The following is a 21,138-nucleotide window of genomic DNA, read 5'->3' on the forward strand; positions in this document are numbered from 1 at the left end:
TTGAATTATGAAGAATGTCTTGAGATTTATGAGCTTTAATTAGATGAATAATGTTTATAAGAAATATAAAAAACCTATAGCTAAATATCTCATAGTTTTTCTTACATAAATTGATTTTGATTCATGTTTTTTCTTTTAAGAAATGGCCTTAAGGCCTAAAACCTATTAGTCTATCAGAGATAAAATTAATAGAAAAAAATAAAATTTTGATGAAAGCTTATATTAAAATACTTAAAATTAGTATAAAAATAATATACTACATATAAAATAATTGTTAAAAAAGGTACTTGCTCCGTCCCAAAAAGATTGTCTCCCTTTTTTTGATAGCTTAATAAAAAAAATTGACACATTTTACATAGTTAGAAACAATTTAATTTTATGAGATGATTTCCTGATCCACACAAATATCTAAGGCTTGTTTTGGACCGCACATTTTAAATATATTCCTTTATTTTTTAAATTTTGTGTCAAATTAAATTAAGATAATTTTTTTAGAACGGAGAAAGTACATATTAAGGACTTTCAGTTAATGAAAACATTAGAATAGGAAAGAAACACGTTTCATCGAGTAAACAAATAAAGCATCTATTAAAGAAGGGTGGGAGGAGCCCGGGGGGTGGGGTAGACCAAAAAAATTGAAAAAGGAAAGAAATAGAGAGAGAAATTGGACAGCTGGGACTTTAGCCCATTTTTTCACTTGGCAAAGTATGAGAGGAAGCTGCCACCCAATAGTTGTGTCTCTTACACCATAAAAATTTTCATCTTTCACTAATCCCCCAACTTAGTAATTGATTGTTTGTTTACTAAAGTTTCATATTCTCCATCATAAATACCAATTTAGTTATGATTTGACTCTACTTTAATTATCTACGAATATAGGTCCACCACCCTGGCCCCAATTACTTTAAATTAGATCTGTTTCTTTTTTCTTTTCAATCTCAAATCCATGTAGCTAGCTTCTACAAATTTGAAAGGTTTTATGGCGGATGTGAGTGGTAACTGTAAAATGAAAATCTGCATTAAGTCATAGAGTATAGAGAAATTAATTTTCTCCTAATGCCAAGAAGAGTAAAGAGCGGGAAACAAATGATCAATTATATATGAAGAAATACTTTCATTAATTGAATAATATTTTAGGGATTAAAGTTATATGACAAATAATAATACATAGATAGTTATGCATGAATTACCTACTTGAAGGACATTGTATTTTTTTTTTTATATAATCTTATATATCCTGTTTCAGAAAGAAAGACACTTTTTATATTTAAAAATAAATAAATTTAAATTTTTCATTTTACCGTTAATGACATGGTTTATAACTATCAATGTCTATAACTTAATCTAGACCACAATATCAAAAGTCATTCATTCTTTCTTAAATGTTGTACTCAAGTTAAACACGTAACATCTGTAATATTAGAAATCTCCTTACAAAAATAGCAAAAGTTATGTGATCTTTCAAAGGTCCCTATCATAAAGAGTAAATCCCACTTTACTCCCCTAACATTTGGGGGTCGTTTGGTAGGAGGTATAAGTTATCCCATGTAGATGGGATTGGGTGGGATAAGATGGGATAACTAATCCCACCCTCTATGTGGGATAACTTATCCTACCTCTTATCCCATGTATATGGGATTGGATGGGATATCAAAGTAGTTATCCCACCAACCAAACATAAGATTAATTTCAATTCCATTGGATTAATAATCCAATCCGACCCAATCCATCCTACCAAACGACCCAAAGGGTTGGGAAAGGATACCCCTCACACATTGAATGAGAACGATAACCCCCCTATCTAATATTTTTCGTTGAAAATCTTTTGAGTGAATCCCGCTTTACACCCCTAACATTTAAAGTTGGGAAAGGATACCCCTTCACATATTGAATGAGAACGATAACCCCCTCTGTCCAATATTTTCATGTAAGAATCTTTTGTTTTTAAGTAACTTTTTCTTTTTAGAATTAAATACAAAAATATATAACTCTTATTATTGTCTCATTCACCTATTCCATTGACAATTTCACTTAACAATTTCCTCCAAAGCACACCAGATTATAATAAAATCAGCTATGACTAGCATAACCCTTTAAGAAAAATAACTATTGAAAGAATTGAAGTGTTCGTCTTCCACTCAATTGAGCATTCCATTACTACATTTCTATTCACCTCTATTTGCACTCTAAAGCAGGACAACTAATGTGTTGAGCTTCTCAGTAAATACACAAATTTCCAACGCAGATGCAAACTCAATGACGACCGTGTAAATTCAATTGTTCCAAAACAATGATTCATTAAATAACATAAGTATCAAAGATCTTAATTGTCATATGAATTGATCAAGAAACTCACTATAAAAAAATGGGTAATTTGCGGAGATTGAAAGTTGCAATTCGCAGAGGTTTTAGCCTCTTCCAACAACTAATGGAGGCTAAAACCTCCGCGAATTGCAACTTTCAACCTCCACAAATTACCCATTTTTTTGTAGCAACTATATGATCCATCACAATTTGGACTCTTAATCACCAACATACTAGATGCAAACTTTAACACACTATTCCCTCCAAAATAAAAATAAAAAAATTCTGATTTTTTATTATTTTATTGAAATTAATTATTTATTTTCACCAAAAATTATTGGACAGAGAGGTTATCGTTCTTATTTAATATGTGAAGGTATCCTTTCCCAACACTTATATTTTAGGAGGGTAAGTGAGATTCAATCATTTAGAAAAAAATTAAAAAAACAGTGTCAGATAAGGGTAATTTTGAAAATGACACGTGAACCAATACGTGGAAGAACGTGATGCAGTGTCTGTTTCAACTTTTGTTACATGAATATGATAGAAGCCAAAAATTGGTAACTATTTTGGACAAGCTAGTTAAACTATGAATATCAATATAACGTAATCTGTATACTTGGACATAGTCTTATCTCTTATTTGACAAATTGGGTAACCTATTGAACAGCGAAAATGACATTATTTGTCCGTACAGCATGTGTGTTTGTTTTCAAGTTCTAATAATGAGTCTTGAAAATACTCCCTCCGTCTCTAATTATTTGTCTTAATTAATTAAAAGGGGTATTTGACCTACTTTATCTTGTTTATATCTACATTATAATCTCTCTCCATTAAATGTTATAAAGCTTACACAAATAATTACCTTTTAATAGGTTCTAACAATTTATAAATATAAGTTGCAAAAAAATTACTTTTTTTGTATTTTTGAATTTTCGCGTTTTCGAATTACAATGAAATACAAAATTATTGATCCCCGTCATTTTTGATCATGAAAATACAAAAATCGTTGTTAGTACGGCCATATTCGCGTTTTTCAAAATACAAAATCGAAATACAAAATAATCACTATACACCGAAAATACACTTGGTGGGCATGAATTAAAACTTAGGGATTATTCGAAATACATTTAATTAAAAAAGTTGGGGTAGCTATGAAATGTAAATTTTGAATAATGTAGCTACTAAACTTAAATATCTAAAAAGTTAGTTACTATCCATAATTAAGTCTTAGGAGTAGTTATGACAGGTAAAAATTCCTTAAATGTTTACTCTACTTATGCATCATCACAAAATTCTACTAAGGGCCTGTTTGGAAAGCCACCTGGTAATTGGAATTGGTGTAATTACTAAGGTAGTAATTGACCTAGTAATTACAAGTGTAATTACAGCGACTATTTGTTTGTCATAACGTAATTACGGTGTAATTACAGCCGAAGTGTAATTAGGTGTTTAATTTAAAAATAAAATTTAATTATAAAAAATTTAAAATTAATATTTAAAAAATATTGCCTTTATAAATGATATCAAATTCGCTATTTAATAGCTCATTGTTTCTTGAAAATATATTAATTAATAATCATATATTTGTAACTAATATTGTAACAAAAATAATTGATATATATTTTTCAAATTAATATTTAATTTTAATTAATTATAAAACTTAAAAGAAGACTTTTTTTGTGAAACGTCATGGATTAAATGTTTGACAAAAAAATAATATTAATAAATATAATGCCATAACATTATTCAAATTTTGACACAAAAATCCATCAAATGTAAGTGCTACTAAACTTAAAATTAAATATCTAAATTCAAAATCCAAAAGAAAAAGTTCAACTATCTCTTATGTCAAATTCCAACATTAAGTAAGTTACTTAAGTAAATAATTCAAAGAAAGGAAAAATATAAGTCTATAACTTTGACATTGAAATTCTACTTTAATAAACTGTTATATGTCAAGTTTGTTAATGACTCATTCTTTCCAATATTAAGAGGTGTAGTTTCAAATATTAGAATAATAACAAGGTTACTAAATGAATAAAAAAAAAAATACTACAATTAAGGAAGTAAAGGTTGGGAATGAGAAGAAAGAAAATGAAAAATAAATAATATAAAAAGAAAAATACATTTTAAAAATAAAAATAATTCAAAAGTAAAAATAAAAAAGAAATTAAAATGATAGAAATAAAAAAAAATTAAAAATCAAAAAAATTAAAATAATAGAAATTAAAAATAAAAAGAAATTAAAGTAAAAAAATAACAAACTAAAAAAACATTTTTAATTACACCCTAATTCTCAGCCCCCCCCATAATTGGAGAGTGTAATTACAAATAATTTTGAGTAATGGAGGACGTATGATGTGTAATTATTATTTTGGTTTTTTCTTAAAATGGAGAAAAAATAATTAATTATCACTTGAACTTCTAAAATGATAAATAATTTGAGACAACTATTTTTAATAACGAAGATAAATAATTTGAGATGGAGGAAGTATATTTTTTTTTTTCTTAATGAGAATGACTTTGCATGCAAGCAATAAGCATGGGATATTATTTCCAACTAAAATTTCCCTTTTTTTCCCCACCAAGATAATGTCCCTTTCTAAGGACTATAAATTACATCAGCCAAATCATTTTCGGTCCTTCCCTTTTTGAATTCTTTGTTCAAAACTTTGTGTCGGTCGATCTTCAATTTGTTCCTTTCATTCTCATCCACAAATATATGTACGCCCGTCCAGGAAGGTGTTGGAATAGACGATATCCATCCATTTTTAATTGGAAATTTCAGGTTCAAGTTCTAAAATAAAAAAATTCTTGATAGAAAGCGGTCGGAGGCGGATTTAATTACATGTAACTTATGACTGTGAGTTCATGGAACGGAAAGCCAATATAGATTTCATCGCGCAAACTCTATGTGTATGTGTATTAAAAATCAACTAAATATCTATAAATATTTTATTATGAACCAAGTTATTAATATATAGAGAGAACAACTCTTTTATTCCTTGTGATATGTAACTTAACACGTTAACCTTCCATTAATTAAAATATATGCATTTGATCCCTTTATGAGCAAATGTTATATTTGGACTATTCTTAAAGTTTATTATTCTCAAATATGGAGTAATGATACAAGTTTAACATAAGACACGGGTAATTAAATAGTAAAATGGTTGATAATTCTAAAAGATTATGAATATTCATAAGCAAAGAGATCAAATCCACATTTCAAGTAATTAAATGACACATGTGATTAGTCAAATATTTTCTTGGTAAATAACAGATTTTATTAGCAAAACTGGATAAGCAATACAAGCAAAAAAACGACTGAGTAATGAACATATGCCCCAGAACTTCAGCAAGCTTCTCCTCTACTGACCTATCTTCTATGTAACAAAGCAGCACTATACATTATCAACAACCAAACCTATTTCTAAGTCACTATAACTTATAATAACTTAGTGGAAAAAGGGCTATTGATCTTATTTGTATATTAACTTGAGATCACAGTTGAAACCCATAAACTTTAAATCCTAGATCCGTTACTAAAAAGAACTCTCAGTGGCGGAGCAAAAAATTTTACTAAAAAAGTTCAAAATATGATAAAGTGAACACACGAAGAAGCAAAGGGGGTTCAACATGTACTATATATATATAAAAAATATTTTAACTATGTATAAATAGTATAATTTTTTGCCGAAATGGGCCATACACTACAAAATCTACATTAATTGGGCTAGTGTATTCCAGATTCCAAATACTCAAACCTACATAGATAAATTACTAAAGTCGTCCAAATGCACTAAATTTCCTTTTCTTTCACCTTGCGTACGTCTTCCTTCAAGATTGAAAAACTTGTTCTTTTTCTACGAAAAAAAAAAATGGGCCCAGAAGATGGAAACATCATGCAGAAAATAGATGAAGTAATTCTTCCTTTTAATTCAAACTTGTAGTAAGATTCTTTTGAAATAAAGAATTAATGTACTATTGAATTTTTAGTCGAAAATGACTGTCAAACAAAATAAGAAATGGTCCAATCTCACTATGACTACAGTGCTGAATTTGAGGTTACAGGATAGGTGCGATTACAATTACTATTGCTTAACAGTAAAAGGTCCCCTATCCTCGTACTACGGATACCTCATCATATCCTATCCTACTGTTTGTGAAGCAGACATATTAGTAGTAACTAGTAACATTCACAAATGTCATTCATAATGTATAATACTCCGGGGACCAAAATGTAAAGTTCATGTGTTCTGATTTTAAAGTTTATAGATTTTGAATTTTATTATTATACATATTTAATGAATTTTTTAATTTTATTATACTGAGTTTCTTGTTGTCGTTGTTGTATAGATTTAGTGGAATGTTTCAACAAATGTATAGGATTCTAAGGAATCGGTACTTCCATGCGAGTTCCACCCCTGATAATACTGGTCTTATAGCGAGTTTGGAAGATTTTAGGAAGCTAAAAGTATTCTTTTTTTAAAAAGTGCTTATTTTAGAAAGTTGAGGTGTTTGACCAAGTTTAGTAATAAATGTTTTTCATAAGTTACAAAAGTAGTTTTTTTTTTCCCAGAAGCACTTTTGCCGGCCAAGCATAATTTGTCACTCTAATACAATGGCGGAAGCCAGGATTTGCGGTAAGGGGATTCAAAATATGAAGAAGTAAACATACGAAGAAGCCCAAGGGAGTTCAACATCTACTATCTATACATAAAAAATAATTTTAAGCATGTATAAACAGTGAATTTTCCGCCGAAGGAGTTCAAATGAACCCTGTCGCCGTATGTGGCTCCGCCCCCGCTCTAATATTGACTCAAATATTTTCAATTGAGTAGTCAAACACAAATTGCTACTTTCTAGAACTACTTTTCAAAAAGCGGTTCTCTCAAAAAATATTTTTCAAAAGTAAATTTTGAAAGCTTGGCAAAATAGGCTATTAATCTTGATGGGTGGACTATAGAATTACTCAATACTTATATGGATGAAATGTAAAGGATACCCTGTGAAATGGTGAAAATGTATTAAGTTGGTCTAAATACTATCGTTATCAAGAAAAATGCATAGTCCTGTTATTGTGAAAGATGGACACCTGCTATTCTTGACTACCAGCTTAAGGTGTATTTGTACTCATTTATCTTATGCTTTAGCTGCTTCTTCCTCTTTTTCCCTAGAAAGTTATAATAATTATATAGAGCCCAAAGTTATCTTAAGATCCAATCCAAAAAGCATCACCAAATTTGCGTAAAAACCACTTAATTCCCCCACCTTGCTTCTTCTCATCAACTCTAGCTCTTGGACCTTAAATTCCAACTATGACATCACTCTAGACATCTTGATATTATATATTAGCCTTAATCTTTCATTCCAAACAATGGTCACTAAAGTTATAATCTTGTAATTTAGAGTCCAATTATTCTATTTTTTTTTTTTGCTTTCGTCGAATATGATCTACTACTCTTATTTCTTACTCGACCATTAAACTTTTTGAAAACCTTAGGCTGCACATAGTAAATGGGGCGCCACTCTGTTAAAGAGAAGCTAAGGAAAGGATTGTGGTCACCAGAAGAAGATGAAAAATTGTACAATTATATCACTAGATTTGGTGTTGGCTGCTGGAGTTCAGTCCCTAAATTAGCTGGTATATATTTTGCTATTTTCATTAACTTCATTCTGCTGATTTTTTTTTTCCTTGGCATAATATTTTTATGCGTGTGACAAATTCTCAGGTTTACAAAGATGCGGAAAGAGTTGCAGATTGAGATGGATAAATTACCTAAGGCCTGATCTTAAAAGAGGAATGTTTTCACAAGAAGAAGAGGAAATGATCATTACTCTCCATGAAAATCTTGGAAACAGGTCATTAATTGTTTTTCTTTATAAGACCCAAAAAAAAAAAAAAAAAAAAAAAAAAAAGAATTTAAACTAAAGATGTTTCCTTTTTGCTTATTTAATTTTCTTCATCTTTTGGGTTGGTTTGACAAGTGTTTATTTGTTATTTTTTGGTGCCAGATGGGCACAAATTGCAACACAATTACCAGGGAGAACAGATAATGAGATAAAGAATTACTGGAATTCATATTTGAAGAAGAAGCTAATAAAGCGAGGGATTGATCCAAATACCCACAAGCCACTAAGTGAAAACCAAGTAAGAAATGAGACAAATTGTACAGAAAATGTGAATCCAATTGGGCCTTATGGATCCAATGTGAGTAAACAAATCTTTGATCCTCTTTTTCTGTATGAATTCCAAGCAAATGTGAATCCAATTGTGCCTTATGATCATCAGAACCAAATTGAGGGGAATACAAATTTTGGGTTTTGCTCAATGCCAAGTGTAACAAGTTTTGAACATGGACTCATGACAGAAAGTGATTTTTCTGACAGTTCAACTTCAAGAATGAGTACAAGCAACAGTTCAAATATGATTAGCCATAATAGTTCTGCTGGAATTCAGATGAATGAAATGTTGGAGGGTGCACAAGAATTGAAATGGGATGCTGAGAACAAAATAGATTCTTTGTTTCAGTATCCTTATGATGGGATCAAGAATGAAGAAGATTTCAGTAATAATAATCCATTGAGTTCCTTATCTCAAGTCTTAAGTGGGGAAAATCTTGATGTGTTTCACCATATCTAAAAATGTAAATTCGATCTTCTCTTTTTATTTTCGAGTTTACCTTTTCCGATATACATACCAATATACTAAACTGTACTCGAGGAGACTTTGAGGTGAGAATCTTCTCTTCTTCCTCTGTTTTCTTCCTTCTTTGTAAAGTTATGGCCAAAATTGCAGTTCTTTACTATTGCAGTGTCTGAGGAGTTTAGATTAAAATGTTTTGTGACATTTTCGAATGATTAAGAAGTTGGTTGTACATTTGAATTCGTAGAATCTAAATTCGTACGTCCGACTTGGTCCAAGCCATTTTTTTTTCTTTTTCAGGAGTTCCATCACCAGATAGCAAATATAGTTGAAGTGTGAGTTATCAATCAATCAATTGATGAAATATTACGAGCAAGTACGAATTTACCTGCAATCAATAACTAATACGTGTAAAACCATCCTACTATCACAAGAATTGAACCCGAGACTTTTACAGATTGAAGTGCTTAATCTTGCCACTTGACAGATCCTTGTCAGTAGTTCTATGCTCTGGTGATAGAGCTTATACCATTCAGAATATAATGCAAAGAAAGCGAGAATTATTAGATTTCCAAATAAGAATGTTTAAGATCAATGAACAGGACATGCTTTGCTGCAACATATCATTCACATGAGCAATATCCATGTGGCAGCACCAATTTTCAGGACTTATTGAAAGGGAAAAAGAAATTGAAGATCGCGTGTTTTTGTGTATGTGCAGATAATATGACTATTTTCTGAATTAGAAAATCTTCAAAGCTTGGCTATCAAACCAGGGGTAGTGGGCTTTGCTACACCATTTTCTGAAACATCATTGTCTTTACTTTGCGAGTTACATCCCCGAGGTGGAGGTACATCTACAGCGGGAGAGCAGTTAAAGAATCCGTGTGGCTGCACCAAACAGAAAGAAGCATTACTTAAACTGAAGAGGTTAGGGACAAATGGAACCTAAATCATAAATCCATATGCCATTATGAGTACATAACTAAATCAAAGTTACAACACGAGTATTCCGCATTTTATTGATCGATCAATCAATCATGTTTCAGTCCAAAACTAGTTAGGGAGTTCGACCTTTTTAGCTGTCAATTTTCACAACTCTTGTGGATTTAACACTAAATATGAAATGAAATTAACATAGACTGAGTTAAGTTTTCCACGTTACATTAAGCAAAAATCACACTGATGCATTTTATTTCCAGAATATGAATCTTCCAAATCAGCAGGCAGCTGGAACTTAATAGTTTTCACAACAAATATTTTTTTCGCCAGTAGTTTTCACGACGAATGCTTTACTGCAGAGGGTTTCTGGAGTTGGATAAAGTCATTGCTAAACTTGGACAATCAATAAGCAAATTATTACAGAAGAGATATAATAAAAAGGGATGGTTCTGATTTTGATACCATGTGAAGATATGGACCTTGGGTCTAACCCAACACCAAAAGCTACTCATGAGGGGAGAACTGCCCAAGACCATAAAGAGACCAATGTGGGACTCCAACAGATATTTCATGACCCTTTACTCCAGTGCTAATACTTCCAATATTCAGCTCTAAGTTTATGTTTGACTAATTATTCTATCACAAACATAGCCAATATATGTATGAATGAGTAATTGCACCCAAAGTGGCAATACAATACATAGTCAGCTCTTTGGTAGATTAAGTAAAAGGTAACACAATATATAACCAGAAGTTGATGACAAAGATAAGGAGAAAAACCAGCGGAGATAACATAAACACAAAACATCTGTGACTCCAGAATACCTGAAGCATAAAGCCGATATGTTCAACAGGCATAATAGGCCAGTCCTCCAACCGTGGAACATGCGTGATTCCAAAAACATACCTAGTGATAAACTGTGTATATCAGAACTTCAAGGAATAGGCAACTTCTCAAACATGTTTTAACAAAAGTTTTATTCTAGGAACTTGAAGTTCCACATCTGGAAAGTTTAGGAAATTAAACGTGGATGTTTTGTAAAACAATTGAAGCCTGAACCTCCAATGTAATAACATAATTTGAGGGTTGCCAAGAAACTAACCAGAGAACGATATCACTTTCTTCCAGAGAACGATCTTGCTTAACCCAAGAAGCTAATCCCTCACCAACACGTGGGTTTTGATTAGGGAACTCTCCCCCAGGAAAATCTTCTCCAGGTGCATATTGTGTAACCCATAGATTGTGCTTCAAAAATGCCGCTCTTCTCAAGAACTTAGCCTCAGGACCAGCCAATGGCAAACAGTTCGGACCAGGTACCAGCTTGTACCCTGTTAGCTGTCCTGTTCTGTTGGCTGTTCTTGTGTTCCTAACCTGCAAAATCAGATCTTCACAGTCAAATTGATGGCTCCAGCATTAGGGTAAGGGAATGCTTGTAATAGATTTTTTCCACCAGTTTCCTTGGTGTTTTGAGCTAGAAACTTTTGAATCTTAAATTGACTCCACAAAACCACATGTATAAATAATGTGTAACCCTGCGTGTCATTGAAATTTTCATCTGCAACCTTAAGCTCACCAAACAGATCTAACCAAAGAGCAAAAAACTCAACGAAAGTTAGTGATTTTCAGATGAGTGTAACATAGAGTACTCTTATGCCAAACCCGTACCGCCAAACAAGCCTCAGAAACGTCTTAAGATCAGCTTTGATGATAAGAGTGGAGGAATAAGGTGATCAATTTCGGTTAAATCGCTAAAAATGACACAACGATTGGTCATACGACTAAGGACTTTAGCTCCCTCAACAGTCAGTGGCCACGTTTAAGGATCACATTCTACTATGTGTACATATCTCAGCAGATACTCTGCTAGGAAAGCAGAATGAAATACAGTTTCTATCAAAAAAAGGAGGATACAGTCTGGTAAGGCTTCTTACAATCCAATGACGAGCAGATAAAGGATCACAGTCACGCATTGCTTGCAATTCAGACCTAAGCAGTGTTTCTTCAGCATAGAATGCATTATTGTGAACATTTTCCTTCCCTGGTTCTTCAACTTTGACATTTACTTCAGCAATCTGGAGAATACTCGGAATAGAAAGATTACAAACTTGAAACTGAAGGTATGAAATTACTTAAATTTCGGCAGCACAAGCAAACTTGTTCAACAAAATACCTGATTGTGTGCTTCTCCTGGCTTACAATCAACAGCCATATTCATACGAGCAACAAAGAAGTGCTGATGAACAGGTGCATACAATCCTGATGTTATTGTGGTTCCATATTTACGAGATTCTCCAGGTTGCAATGCTCCCAAACTGAGAATTCCTGTGAGTTTGACTTCTGCTTCAATTTTCCCATCCTGCAGCCACAATGTATACATATCGTTTCAAAATGATCAGTGGAACTAAACATATTTAAAATCAGCAAAGACATCTATGCAAAATAGATGCGAACAAATCAAGAAAGTTCTTGGCGATGAATGCAAACTTCTGCTACTCCTTTTCTTTTGGCTAAGAAAGAGAAACAAAAGCAAATAGCCCAAGTAACAGAGTATTTGGATCTAACTCAATTAAACAAACTAATAACGTTGGTTCGCGTTTTAAAGAAAAATTTGTTTGTAATAGAATCATAAACACGACGGGAGTTACAAGCAGTTTTGATCTACATGCTTTCTTTTCTTTGAATTGAAATAAAACGTGAACTTGATAACACTTCAATGTCACCTGATTTCTTTTGAACATGTAAACACATCAGGATTGCCTGATAATGATTTTCTTATTCTTGCCTGGTAAAAGTGCCAGTAGAATCCATATTCATAATTGGCCACAGTGCAAATAAAAGAAACTGTCAGTCGTCTAGACCGTCTAACTTCAGCAAGGCCAGTTCTCCAATCTTGATGCTTCCAAAGCATCCCGTGATCTTCTTCATGCAAACATACACAATTTTCGATAGTTTCTACTCCTCCGGTGAAATTTGTAAAATTGGCATCGAAGTACTTTATGTATCCCAAGCAATCACATCCCTGCAGTGGTGTTTTAGTTATATTAGCATTTACAGTTCAAAAGCCAAATGTTTAATTGAACCATAGAATTGTAAAATCTACCCTCTTAAGTGAATGAGCATTCTTTCCAAGGCCATCTTCTCCTGCATCAAATGCATTCTTTCTGTAATGTGGATCATTTGGATCTCCATAGGGGACAACCATCTCCACAAAACTCAACCTATGAGCTATGGATCTTCGACCCCTGCTACCATCAAGATATGCCACAGAGTGTATAACCAAACCCTCCCTAGGGGTGAAACCTACTCGGAAGTTCCACTGTCATAGAGAAAGTCAAAGAATGGCCACGTTATATATATAGGCAAATAATCCTTCATTGCATATTAGACTGGAAAAAGAATTTACCTTTTGCCATTGTACGTAGTTCCCATCGACGCGAAAGCTTGGACCCTCTGGCTGAATAATTTGTAGGGGTTTCACATCACTTCGATCAACCCCTCCTCTTGTCTCGCCAGCAGTGTAATTCCTCAGTGGATCAGCTGGAGGTAAAGGTACAACTTTGCGGTCTTCGAACTCTATCACCTGCATGTTTTGCACATCAACAAGCACATGTATTCCTTCAACTGGTCTCGCATATCCATTTTCCATTGGGCAGTCGCTCTCTGTTCTGCAGAATACCAGTGGTTTGGCAAGCCTGCGGCTAGGAGCATCAGCTTCACTGTGATAACCAACGCACCTGTCGGAGCATATTCAGGTAAAAATGCAATTGGATAAGAAAACAATTCTTAAAGGAGAAGGAATGGGAAAATTCAAGAACATTTCAACTAACCAGGGGTCAACCATCACAAGGTCCATGTCATCAATACCCCTTTTCTTCATTGCTTCAATAAAAGGAGGATAATTTTTAACCGCGGATTCACAGTCAGCATACTCTTGTGCATCCTACAATCAGAACAAAGTTGAGATCATTTGTAAAAACTGAGGATTACTGAAATCTAAAGAGATGACATATATTACAACTCACTTAAGCCAAAGCACTTAAAATTTGTAAACTTCAACATTCTTTTGGGTTGACTATAGCAGAACTTTCTATGCAAAATTTCTTCTGCTTTTGGTATATAAGAATGCTCTATGTTCCATATGACAGGAAAGAAAACACATGCAGTTCATTACGAAGAGAGAATAAGTGAATTAATGTAAGTAAATAAAAATATATATAGGATGGGCAAATACAAAAATAGGAAAATGCATTATGAGAGGAAACAAATACGATTAGCCCCAGTCTTGTGGCATCAAATATGTTCAGTTTGGCTCATATACTTACTCCCAGTTGTTTCCAACTCTATATGCCAGTACTAGAAAAGACAAATTCTACCGACTCTTTTGTTTCATATTGTTTTTAGAATCTCTAGAACACCAGTATTACAAGACCACTTGATAGAAACTAAAGAAACAATAACTTACCACTAGGAAATTCAATTAAATGTTCCGTTAAGATGGAGGTATTCACTACTTCAAAAATGTTCTTAAATTAATCAGTGAATCTAGCCAAATGAACATTCTAAAGCAAACCAAAAGATGACCGTCATTGCAAATAGAGTTGAAATTCATGAATAATTATTGGAGCGTAGGGTGAAAGCATTTAGTTTAAAACATAATAAGAAGTTTCTATTGCTCTTACTTAGTAATCCCATTTCTTTTCTTTGGTAACCTAATTGCATCTACTGTTCATGTACTTCTAATCTTTTGAAGTTCTAAACATGAGTTAAGTGCATACTATAGGTGGTTGAACATCTGGAACAACTTTGGATGTAATCACTTTTCCCCTGTGTTGTCCACCTCGAGCAATAGCATGTACTTCAGTTAGCTGAACGATCCATATGCTTGTCTCATTTGTTTTCTTATTGTAAACAATAAGTCTAGCTCGCCTTGGAGGAAGTTTAGAAGGAACAAGAAGTCCTCCTTTGGTTCTGGGCATCAATGACGATTGAAAAGGTGGGAAGAAATAGGCATCTGCGAGTGCAACAAAAGTTTTATCTGGTTCCAACAGAACCACCTCAACAAACCGCATGCCATCTCTAACCTAAAATGTTAAAGAAACAAAAAGAGTTAGTGGAATACGAGAGCAAAAGATGTCCTGTTGTTCAACTAATACTTGTTCCATTGTTACAACAACATATGGATGAAAAAAAGATAGTAGTGATTAAGAACCTCAGGTGTATCACCGGCAGCTCTAACGGTTGCTACAGCCACAGAGATCTCAGCAGCAGATAAAGGGTCCAAAGGATGACAAGTTTGAGCTCTTGACATGATTTGGATCCCTGCATAAACATAGAATCATCAAGCATTGGACATCTTACCAACTACTCCAATAACAAGCTCCCTCCTTTAACATCTTTTTTGTATTTATTCTTGTTTCGCAAAAAAAATAATCAGTCCCATCTCCATAGAAAAGAGGAAGGACATAGTAGGTTAACAATCAATGTAAAAGTAGTTTAACTACAAATAAATACAAATAAATCAAGAACCATGAGATCCCATATTCAAATCTCAGCAGAGACAAAAACATTAGGTGATTTTCTCCCATCTGTCCTAGCCTTGATGGACAGAGTTACCTGTTACAGGTTGTTGGTGGGAGGTGGCGGGAATCCCGTGGAATTAGTCGAGGTGTGCGCAAGCTGGCCCGGACGCTACGGTTCTCGAAAAAAAAAGGTTTTAACTATAGTAGATCCTCTAAACTGGAACAAAATACACCGGAATAGAGCAAAATGGATATAAAAATGATTCATCTAACTGGTCTCACCCAATAATTTGAAAGTTAGGCGTAGTTGATGAGCTGATTTTCAATTAAAAAGGATAGAACTCTACGTTAATAATTGCATGAATAAAATAGTATATAACAGCAATCTAAATGATTTTTGGACCACGTGAATTGTGCACTTACACAGGCAAAGTTAAAAAGTAAACCCGACTGTTGACTAAACAAAGGTTTAATTAATTAGATCAGCAACAATTCTACTGTAACCTATTCAATAAAACTTCCTTCTCCAATACCAAAATTAAAACCAGCAAATCACATGAAATTTGTCGAGAGCAGTTAGAAATAATTTATTAATGCATCGGAGCCGCCATTTATATATATATATATCCGTGAATTAAGTACCGCAGGAAATTCAAACATGCAAACCGCGAAATTACAAACCATGAATATACTCCGAAGTCCGATGGCCGAAAGAGTTAAAATACACACACATACACGCATACCTTTGGTAGAGGAGTTGGAGGAAGGTATTTGAGAGTTAACAAGTGACGTCATCACCGGCGGTTCATCGTCCACGGCAGAGGTTTCACGACGGACGACGGAAGCAGTAGTCACCTTTGCGGCCATTGTTGGGACTAGTACTGGTACTGACATGCAGCAATCAATCACCAACAACACTCTCGGGTGCGTTTCTCGCCACTATATATCCCTCTCTGCTCAATACTTGTTGACTGACGAATGTTGTTTCTACGTTGTGAGTGGCACAATGCGAGCGAGAGTATATATAGGTAGTTTGTTAGAGAGAGAGAGAGCTGGCAATTTGAAAACAAACAAACAAACAAACAATACTTCTTTTTTATTTAACTCATAATATGACGTCCATAAATAATACTTCTACTAGGAGTAGTAGTATATTTCTTATTTTGAGATTTTTCGATTAACGCTGGACAAATAATTTCTAGTTTTGGTGAGAACTGAAAATGATACCAACTAAATATTTTTCACTAAATTTTATTACTACGCTACTACATGGTCACATATGATATACTATTATGTACTCCTTCCGTTCCATATTAGTTGATCATTTTCTACTTTATATCTTTCTTTAAGAAATCATAAATGAAAGTGTATTTTTACTATATTACCTTTATCTCTCTCCAATAAATTGCACTCTAATCAATATTGGTTGCTTTAAAAAATAATTAATGTTAAGGATAAAATAGAAAAGATACTAATTAATTGTATCTTGATTTTGTAAATGGACAAGTATTTTGGGACATATATTTTTAGTAATATGGCCAACTAATATGAGACGGAGAGAGTATAAAGAATTTTAAAGTGCTAATAAAAATTCGACAAATCAAGTTCATAATTCAACTATAGTAATTTTTAAAAATATAGCACACAAATTGAATAACTTTATTGACACAAAATAAAGCAAAAATAACTTTATACCACAATTTCCTTAACTTGAGAAATTTACTCTCTTTGTGGATGATGGAAACATTCTGGTAACCTTGATAAGGCCAAAAAGTATTGTATACATTATCGCCAAAGCTAATTGTTTTTTTTCCTTTTAAGAAAAGGCACTGATTCGTAGACTGACAATTTATAATGTACACAACTCGCTTAGTCCCAAAAAGTTTCTCAGACTAAATGAAGAAGACATGAATTCTAAATTTAAGTTGTGACACAAAAGAGGAATATGTGACGCTAATTTAATTGGATTACTTGTACAGATCCGGAAACTATACTGTAGTAGACAATGGACACGAGGGACAGTGGACAAGTAAGGGAAAAATTGCTGGATATAATTGCCAGCTGTTTTTGTTTGTTTAACTTTTTGTCTTTGAATAGTATATTATATTTACATTCTTGGAAAAGGAGGAATTATCTTGGTGAAAAAGACAAAAGATTATACTAATTGATATTAAGTAATATTATAATTGTTGATGTTGAAATTGCAATTTCAAACAAAGTTGTCGTTTAGAAATTAGAACTTAGGAGCAAATGTCGCATGGTTTCAATTTTCATATGATTCCACTTTTGGAGTTAACTCTACACACATTAGACAGATCAAAAGGTATGAAGCAAGCAGTTTCTTGAAATTGATCAAATTTATGGCGGATCTAGTATTTAGCTAGCAATGGGCATGCCATCACTGATCTCACTTGAATATAAATATAGTTTAATATTTGTATTGATCAATAAATAAATGCTACTTTCACTTTCAAATATTAATCATTTGAAAAGTTAAATATGATTTATAATATTTTATTATGTTTTAGAATAACAAGAAGTTATTTACTATTATATTATTTAAAATAATGCTTCACATCCACTGTATTATATTATAGTAGAGTGGTTGGTTTTCGGCTTCCCATGCTACTCCTTAATTATACTATTCCATATATCATTTGTCCTCACATGTTTAATCATGTTCGTTTTACTTTATTTGGTCTCTTCATATTCAAACACTTTATACCATTCAATGTGTAATTTAATACTACCAACATTCGTGCATACACCAATATAGAAACAATCACCTAGTGCCAATAGTCCAGGACACCCAGATTCCTTTCTCTTTGCAAATAGAGATTATTTAACAATCTTGACATTCTGTTTTTCTTGTTTAATTTAATACTTGCAATTTTTGGCACTCTCAATTTGTAAAAGAAAATACGAAATCACCTCATCATTTGAGACTTGTGTCAATAATTGCATCTTGCACATCATGAACCACCTAAAAAGCAACACATGAGGCAAAAAATCACCAGTTAACCTTGAAATTATATCCTGAATAAGTATCACTATATAAGTGTATAATACTCAAATATTGTAGCTCTCAGGGAAGAAATGATTTTCTATGATTACTTATAATTTTCTAAGTGATTCACTATATTGCACTCACTTAGGCACTGAACTAGAAAATCACTGGATGCAAATTTACCAAATTCATTGATAATCTGAAAGAACTTTTACTATTAAAGAATAATATGGTAAATAACTAGTCAAAATACAATATTATTATCAAGATCGATTTACCTACTTTGTTAATATGTACCATTCTGATTGCAGTACATTATAGCATATGATTACTGAAAAACACTAAGACTAGCCCAAAAAAAAAGATCGGCATCAATTTTAATTAATAAATGATTTTCCTAATTGATAATAGTAGGGTTGCAGTACATGATAACATAAGTAATGAAAAATACCAAGTCTAGCCAAAACACAAGATCGTTATCAAGATTAATTAATAATGATTTTCCTAACTGATAATATTGTGTGCAGTCCATAATAACATGACTACTGAAAACACCAAGACTAGCCAAAAAACAAGATCGATATCAAGATTAATTAATAATGATTTTCCTGATTGATAATAGTGTGATTGCAATATATAATAACAAGATTACTGGAATAGTATGGCTGCAGTACATAATATGCCTCCATTGTTACAATATTTACTAAAGAATACCAAGATTATCCAAAACACAAGATAGTTATCAACATCAACTAATAATGATTTTCCTTATTGGTAAGAGTGTGACTATAGCTGTACACACTATTAAAAAATTGGTAATTTGTGGAGGTTGAAGTTGCAATTTGCGGAGGATTTAATTTCCGCTAGCAAATAGTGGAGGCTAATACCTCCGCGAATTACAACTTTCAACCTCCACAAATTACCCGCTTTTTTGTAGTGACATAATAACATGGGTTATTTGAAAAACATACTCCAATTACCAGCTATGACCTGTGCAGACCTTTGGCCTCTATATATCACTTGGCCTTCCTTTTTAATTTATGAAGAAAACGAAGGATTACATGCTTTAATCTATTTGATTAATTCCTAAATCATATTCTTTTCTCCCTCCAGCATCTCTTTGTTTAATTTATCCCATTCAGTATATTCTTGCTTTATTCTGCTTATGTTACAACCACTTAAGAATTCTAATTCTAATTTATTCAACAACCTAGATTAAGCATTACATTTTATTGATTAATCCCGATAAATGAGATTCACATTACATGAACGTGACCATCGTGGGCTCTCTATGACACGAATGTCACCAAACCCAATAATTTAAAGATACAATAGACAAAATATAATCGCATTTTCTGTGTAGTTTAATTAATTGGCTATTCTATTGGTAGTTGTTTCAAGAAAGAACGAGGTTAAGTACTTGTGTTGCTAAAAGATTTTGGGGTGTCTTGTATGGACTATGGAGGAAAGTAACTTCAGAAGATGTTTACTTTTGGTTGGCGGAAAAAATATTTTTTTTCTCTAGGAAAATAAGTTCTTCAATTAAGAAGATGACTTCATTGATTGAAGTGGAGAAAACAAGTAACATAAGGGACATTTCGTTCTTCCGCATCCCACGCCACTCTCATAGCACTACACCAAAAGAGACTTTTAGTGGCAATATATTTTCCTTTTAGCAGCAATATATTTTCCTTTTAGCGGCAATAGTTATTGCCACAAAAACATTTACCAGCAATTGGTTAATGCCATTAGATTCAAGGTCAGTAAAGCCTTTAGCGGCATTTATTATTAGGGCTGAAGTTTGGTATTGCCGATAATAATTGATTCTAGAATATAATTAGCGGCAATTAAGTTATTGCCGCAAATTAATTGTCACTAAAAGCATATTTTGTTGTAGTGTAGGCCCCAACTCCACCACCCCAACACGGCAACACCTTACCCCAATCCCCATCTTCCATAATATTTGCCTAGTTATTATATATTGTTAGAATATGTCCCAAAAGAGTTTCACGAAATTGTCCCATTCCAACTGAGATTCGACTGGCTAGTCCCATTCCAATTGGGATTTTGAACGTCTTCAACCCCTATTTGAAGGAGATTTTCAGCCAGAATCAAGACTATCAAAACTACACACAAGACTATATTCCACACTTAGGTTAGAGAGAGTTTTCATTGAGAGATTGTAATCTTTCGTTTCCTTTGATCTTGTTATGCTTCGGCACCCTGTTGAGATCGTTTTGTACTCCTCACCTTATAGTTGATTTCTCTGCGCTTCGCGCCCCGTGGTTTTTCCTGTCTTGGGTTTCCACGTAAATCTTGTGTTCATTACGTTTATTGCATTCTTGTATTATTGTTCTTGCGTTTGTGCATCCTAATCTGTTCCGCTGTATCGCTCGTTTAATTCTTAACAAGTGGCATCAGAGTGTTCAAGATCCTAGATGTCTACCGTAACCAAGTTTGATATTGAGAAGTTCGACGGCAAGATAAACTTCAGTATCTGAAAAGTTCAGATGCAAGCCGTTCTCACCCAAAACGGATTAAAGAAGGCTTTTCTTGGGAAATTCAGGAAACCCGAGTCTATGACAGATGATCAATGGGAGGAATTGGATGAAAAGACGCTTTCAAATATCTAACTATGTCTATCTAAAATGGTTCTTCGCGAGGTTATTCATGAGACTACGTTTGCGAGGCCTGGGTTGAAGTTAGAGTCTCT

At 33.1% G+C, this 21,138-nt stretch overlaps 2 protein-coding genes across 6 annotated transcripts; one reads left to right on the forward strand and one right to left on the reverse strand.

Moving 5' to 3' along the window:
• The first annotated feature begins 7,420 nt into the window (after positions 1-7,420).
• Positions 7,421-9,119, forward strand: LOC132052463 (transcription factor MYB86-like). 2 transcript variants are annotated; one of them, XM_059444015.1, is made up of 4 exons: positions 7,421-7,954; positions 8,043-8,172; positions 8,326-8,521; positions 8,701-8,884. In XM_059444015.1, the coding sequence occupies exons 1-4, from the start codon at positions 7,828-7,830 to the stop codon at positions 8,743-8,745; spliced, it is 498 nt and encodes a 165-aa protein (XP_059299998.1). In that variant the 5' UTR covers positions 7,421-7,827; the 3' UTR covers positions 8,746-8,884. The 2 variants fall into 2 exon arrangements, with proteins under 2 accessions (XP_059299998.1, XP_059299997.1); XM_059444014.1 differs by having other exon boundaries at positions 7,428-7,954; positions 8,326-9,119.
• Positions 9,120-9,498: 379 nt separating this feature from the next.
• LOC132052462 (diamine oxidase [copper-containing] 1, peroxisomal) lies at positions 9,499-16,301 on the reverse strand. Of its 4 annotated transcripts, XM_059444012.1 has the most exons (13): positions 15,701-15,739; positions 15,513-15,587; positions 15,109-15,218; positions 14,675-14,980; positions 13,727-13,839; positions 13,303-13,633; positions 13,000-13,215; positions 12,682-12,918; positions 12,070-12,255; positions 11,831-11,971; positions 11,002-11,270; positions 10,724-10,805; positions 9,499-9,847 (listed from the first exon to the last, which is right to left on the reverse strand). In XM_059444012.1, the coding sequence occupies exons 3-13, from the start codon at positions 15,205-15,207 to the stop codon at positions 9,710-9,712; spliced, it is 2,118 nt and encodes a 705-aa protein (XP_059299995.1). In that variant the 5' UTR covers positions 15,208-15,218; positions 15,513-15,587; positions 15,701-15,739; the 3' UTR covers positions 9,499-9,709. The 4 variants fall into 4 exon arrangements, with proteins under 4 accessions (XP_059299995.1, XP_059299992.1, XP_059299996.1 ...); XM_059444009.1 differs by lacking the exons at positions 15,513-15,587; positions 15,701-15,739 and adding an exon at positions 16,162-16,301; XM_059444013.1 differs by lacking the exon at positions 15,701-15,739 and having other exon boundaries at positions 15,520-15,685.
• Between the last annotated feature and the right edge of the window lie 4,837 nt (positions 16,302-21,138).

The sequence above is a fragment of the Lycium ferocissimum genome, chromosome 4, assembly GCF_029784015.1.
Source record: "Lycium ferocissimum isolate CSIRO_LF1 chromosome 4, AGI_CSIRO_Lferr_CH_V1, whole genome shotgun sequence".
NCBI lineage: Eukaryota > Viridiplantae > Streptophyta > Magnoliopsida > Solanales > Solanaceae > Lycium > Lycium ferocissimum.

Coding starts and splice junctions, on each gene's coding strand:
- LOC132052463 (XM_059444014.1), top strand. CDS start 7,828: ATGGGGCGCCACTCTGTTAAAGAGAAGCTAAGGAAAGGATTGTGGTCA. Junction 7,955..8,042: donor TTCAGTCCCTAAATTAGCTG/GTATATATTTTG, acceptor ACAAATTCTCAG/GTTTACAAAGATGCGGAAAG. Junction 8,173..8,325: donor CATGAAAATCTTGGAAACAG/GTCATTAATTGT, acceptor TTTTGGTGCCAG/ATGGGCACAAATTGCAACAC.
- LOC132052462 (XM_059444009.1), bottom strand. CDS start 16,285: ATGGCCGCAAAGGTGACTACTGCTTCCGTCGTCCGTCGTGAAACCTCT. Junction 14,981..15,108: donor CTGCCGGTGATACACCTGAG/GTTCTTAATCAC, acceptor TTAACATTTTAG/GTTAGAGATGGCATGCGGTT. Junction 13,216..13,302: donor ACTACGTACAATGGCAAAAG/GTAAATTCTTTT, acceptor TCTCTATGACAG/TGGAACTTCCGAGTAGGTTT.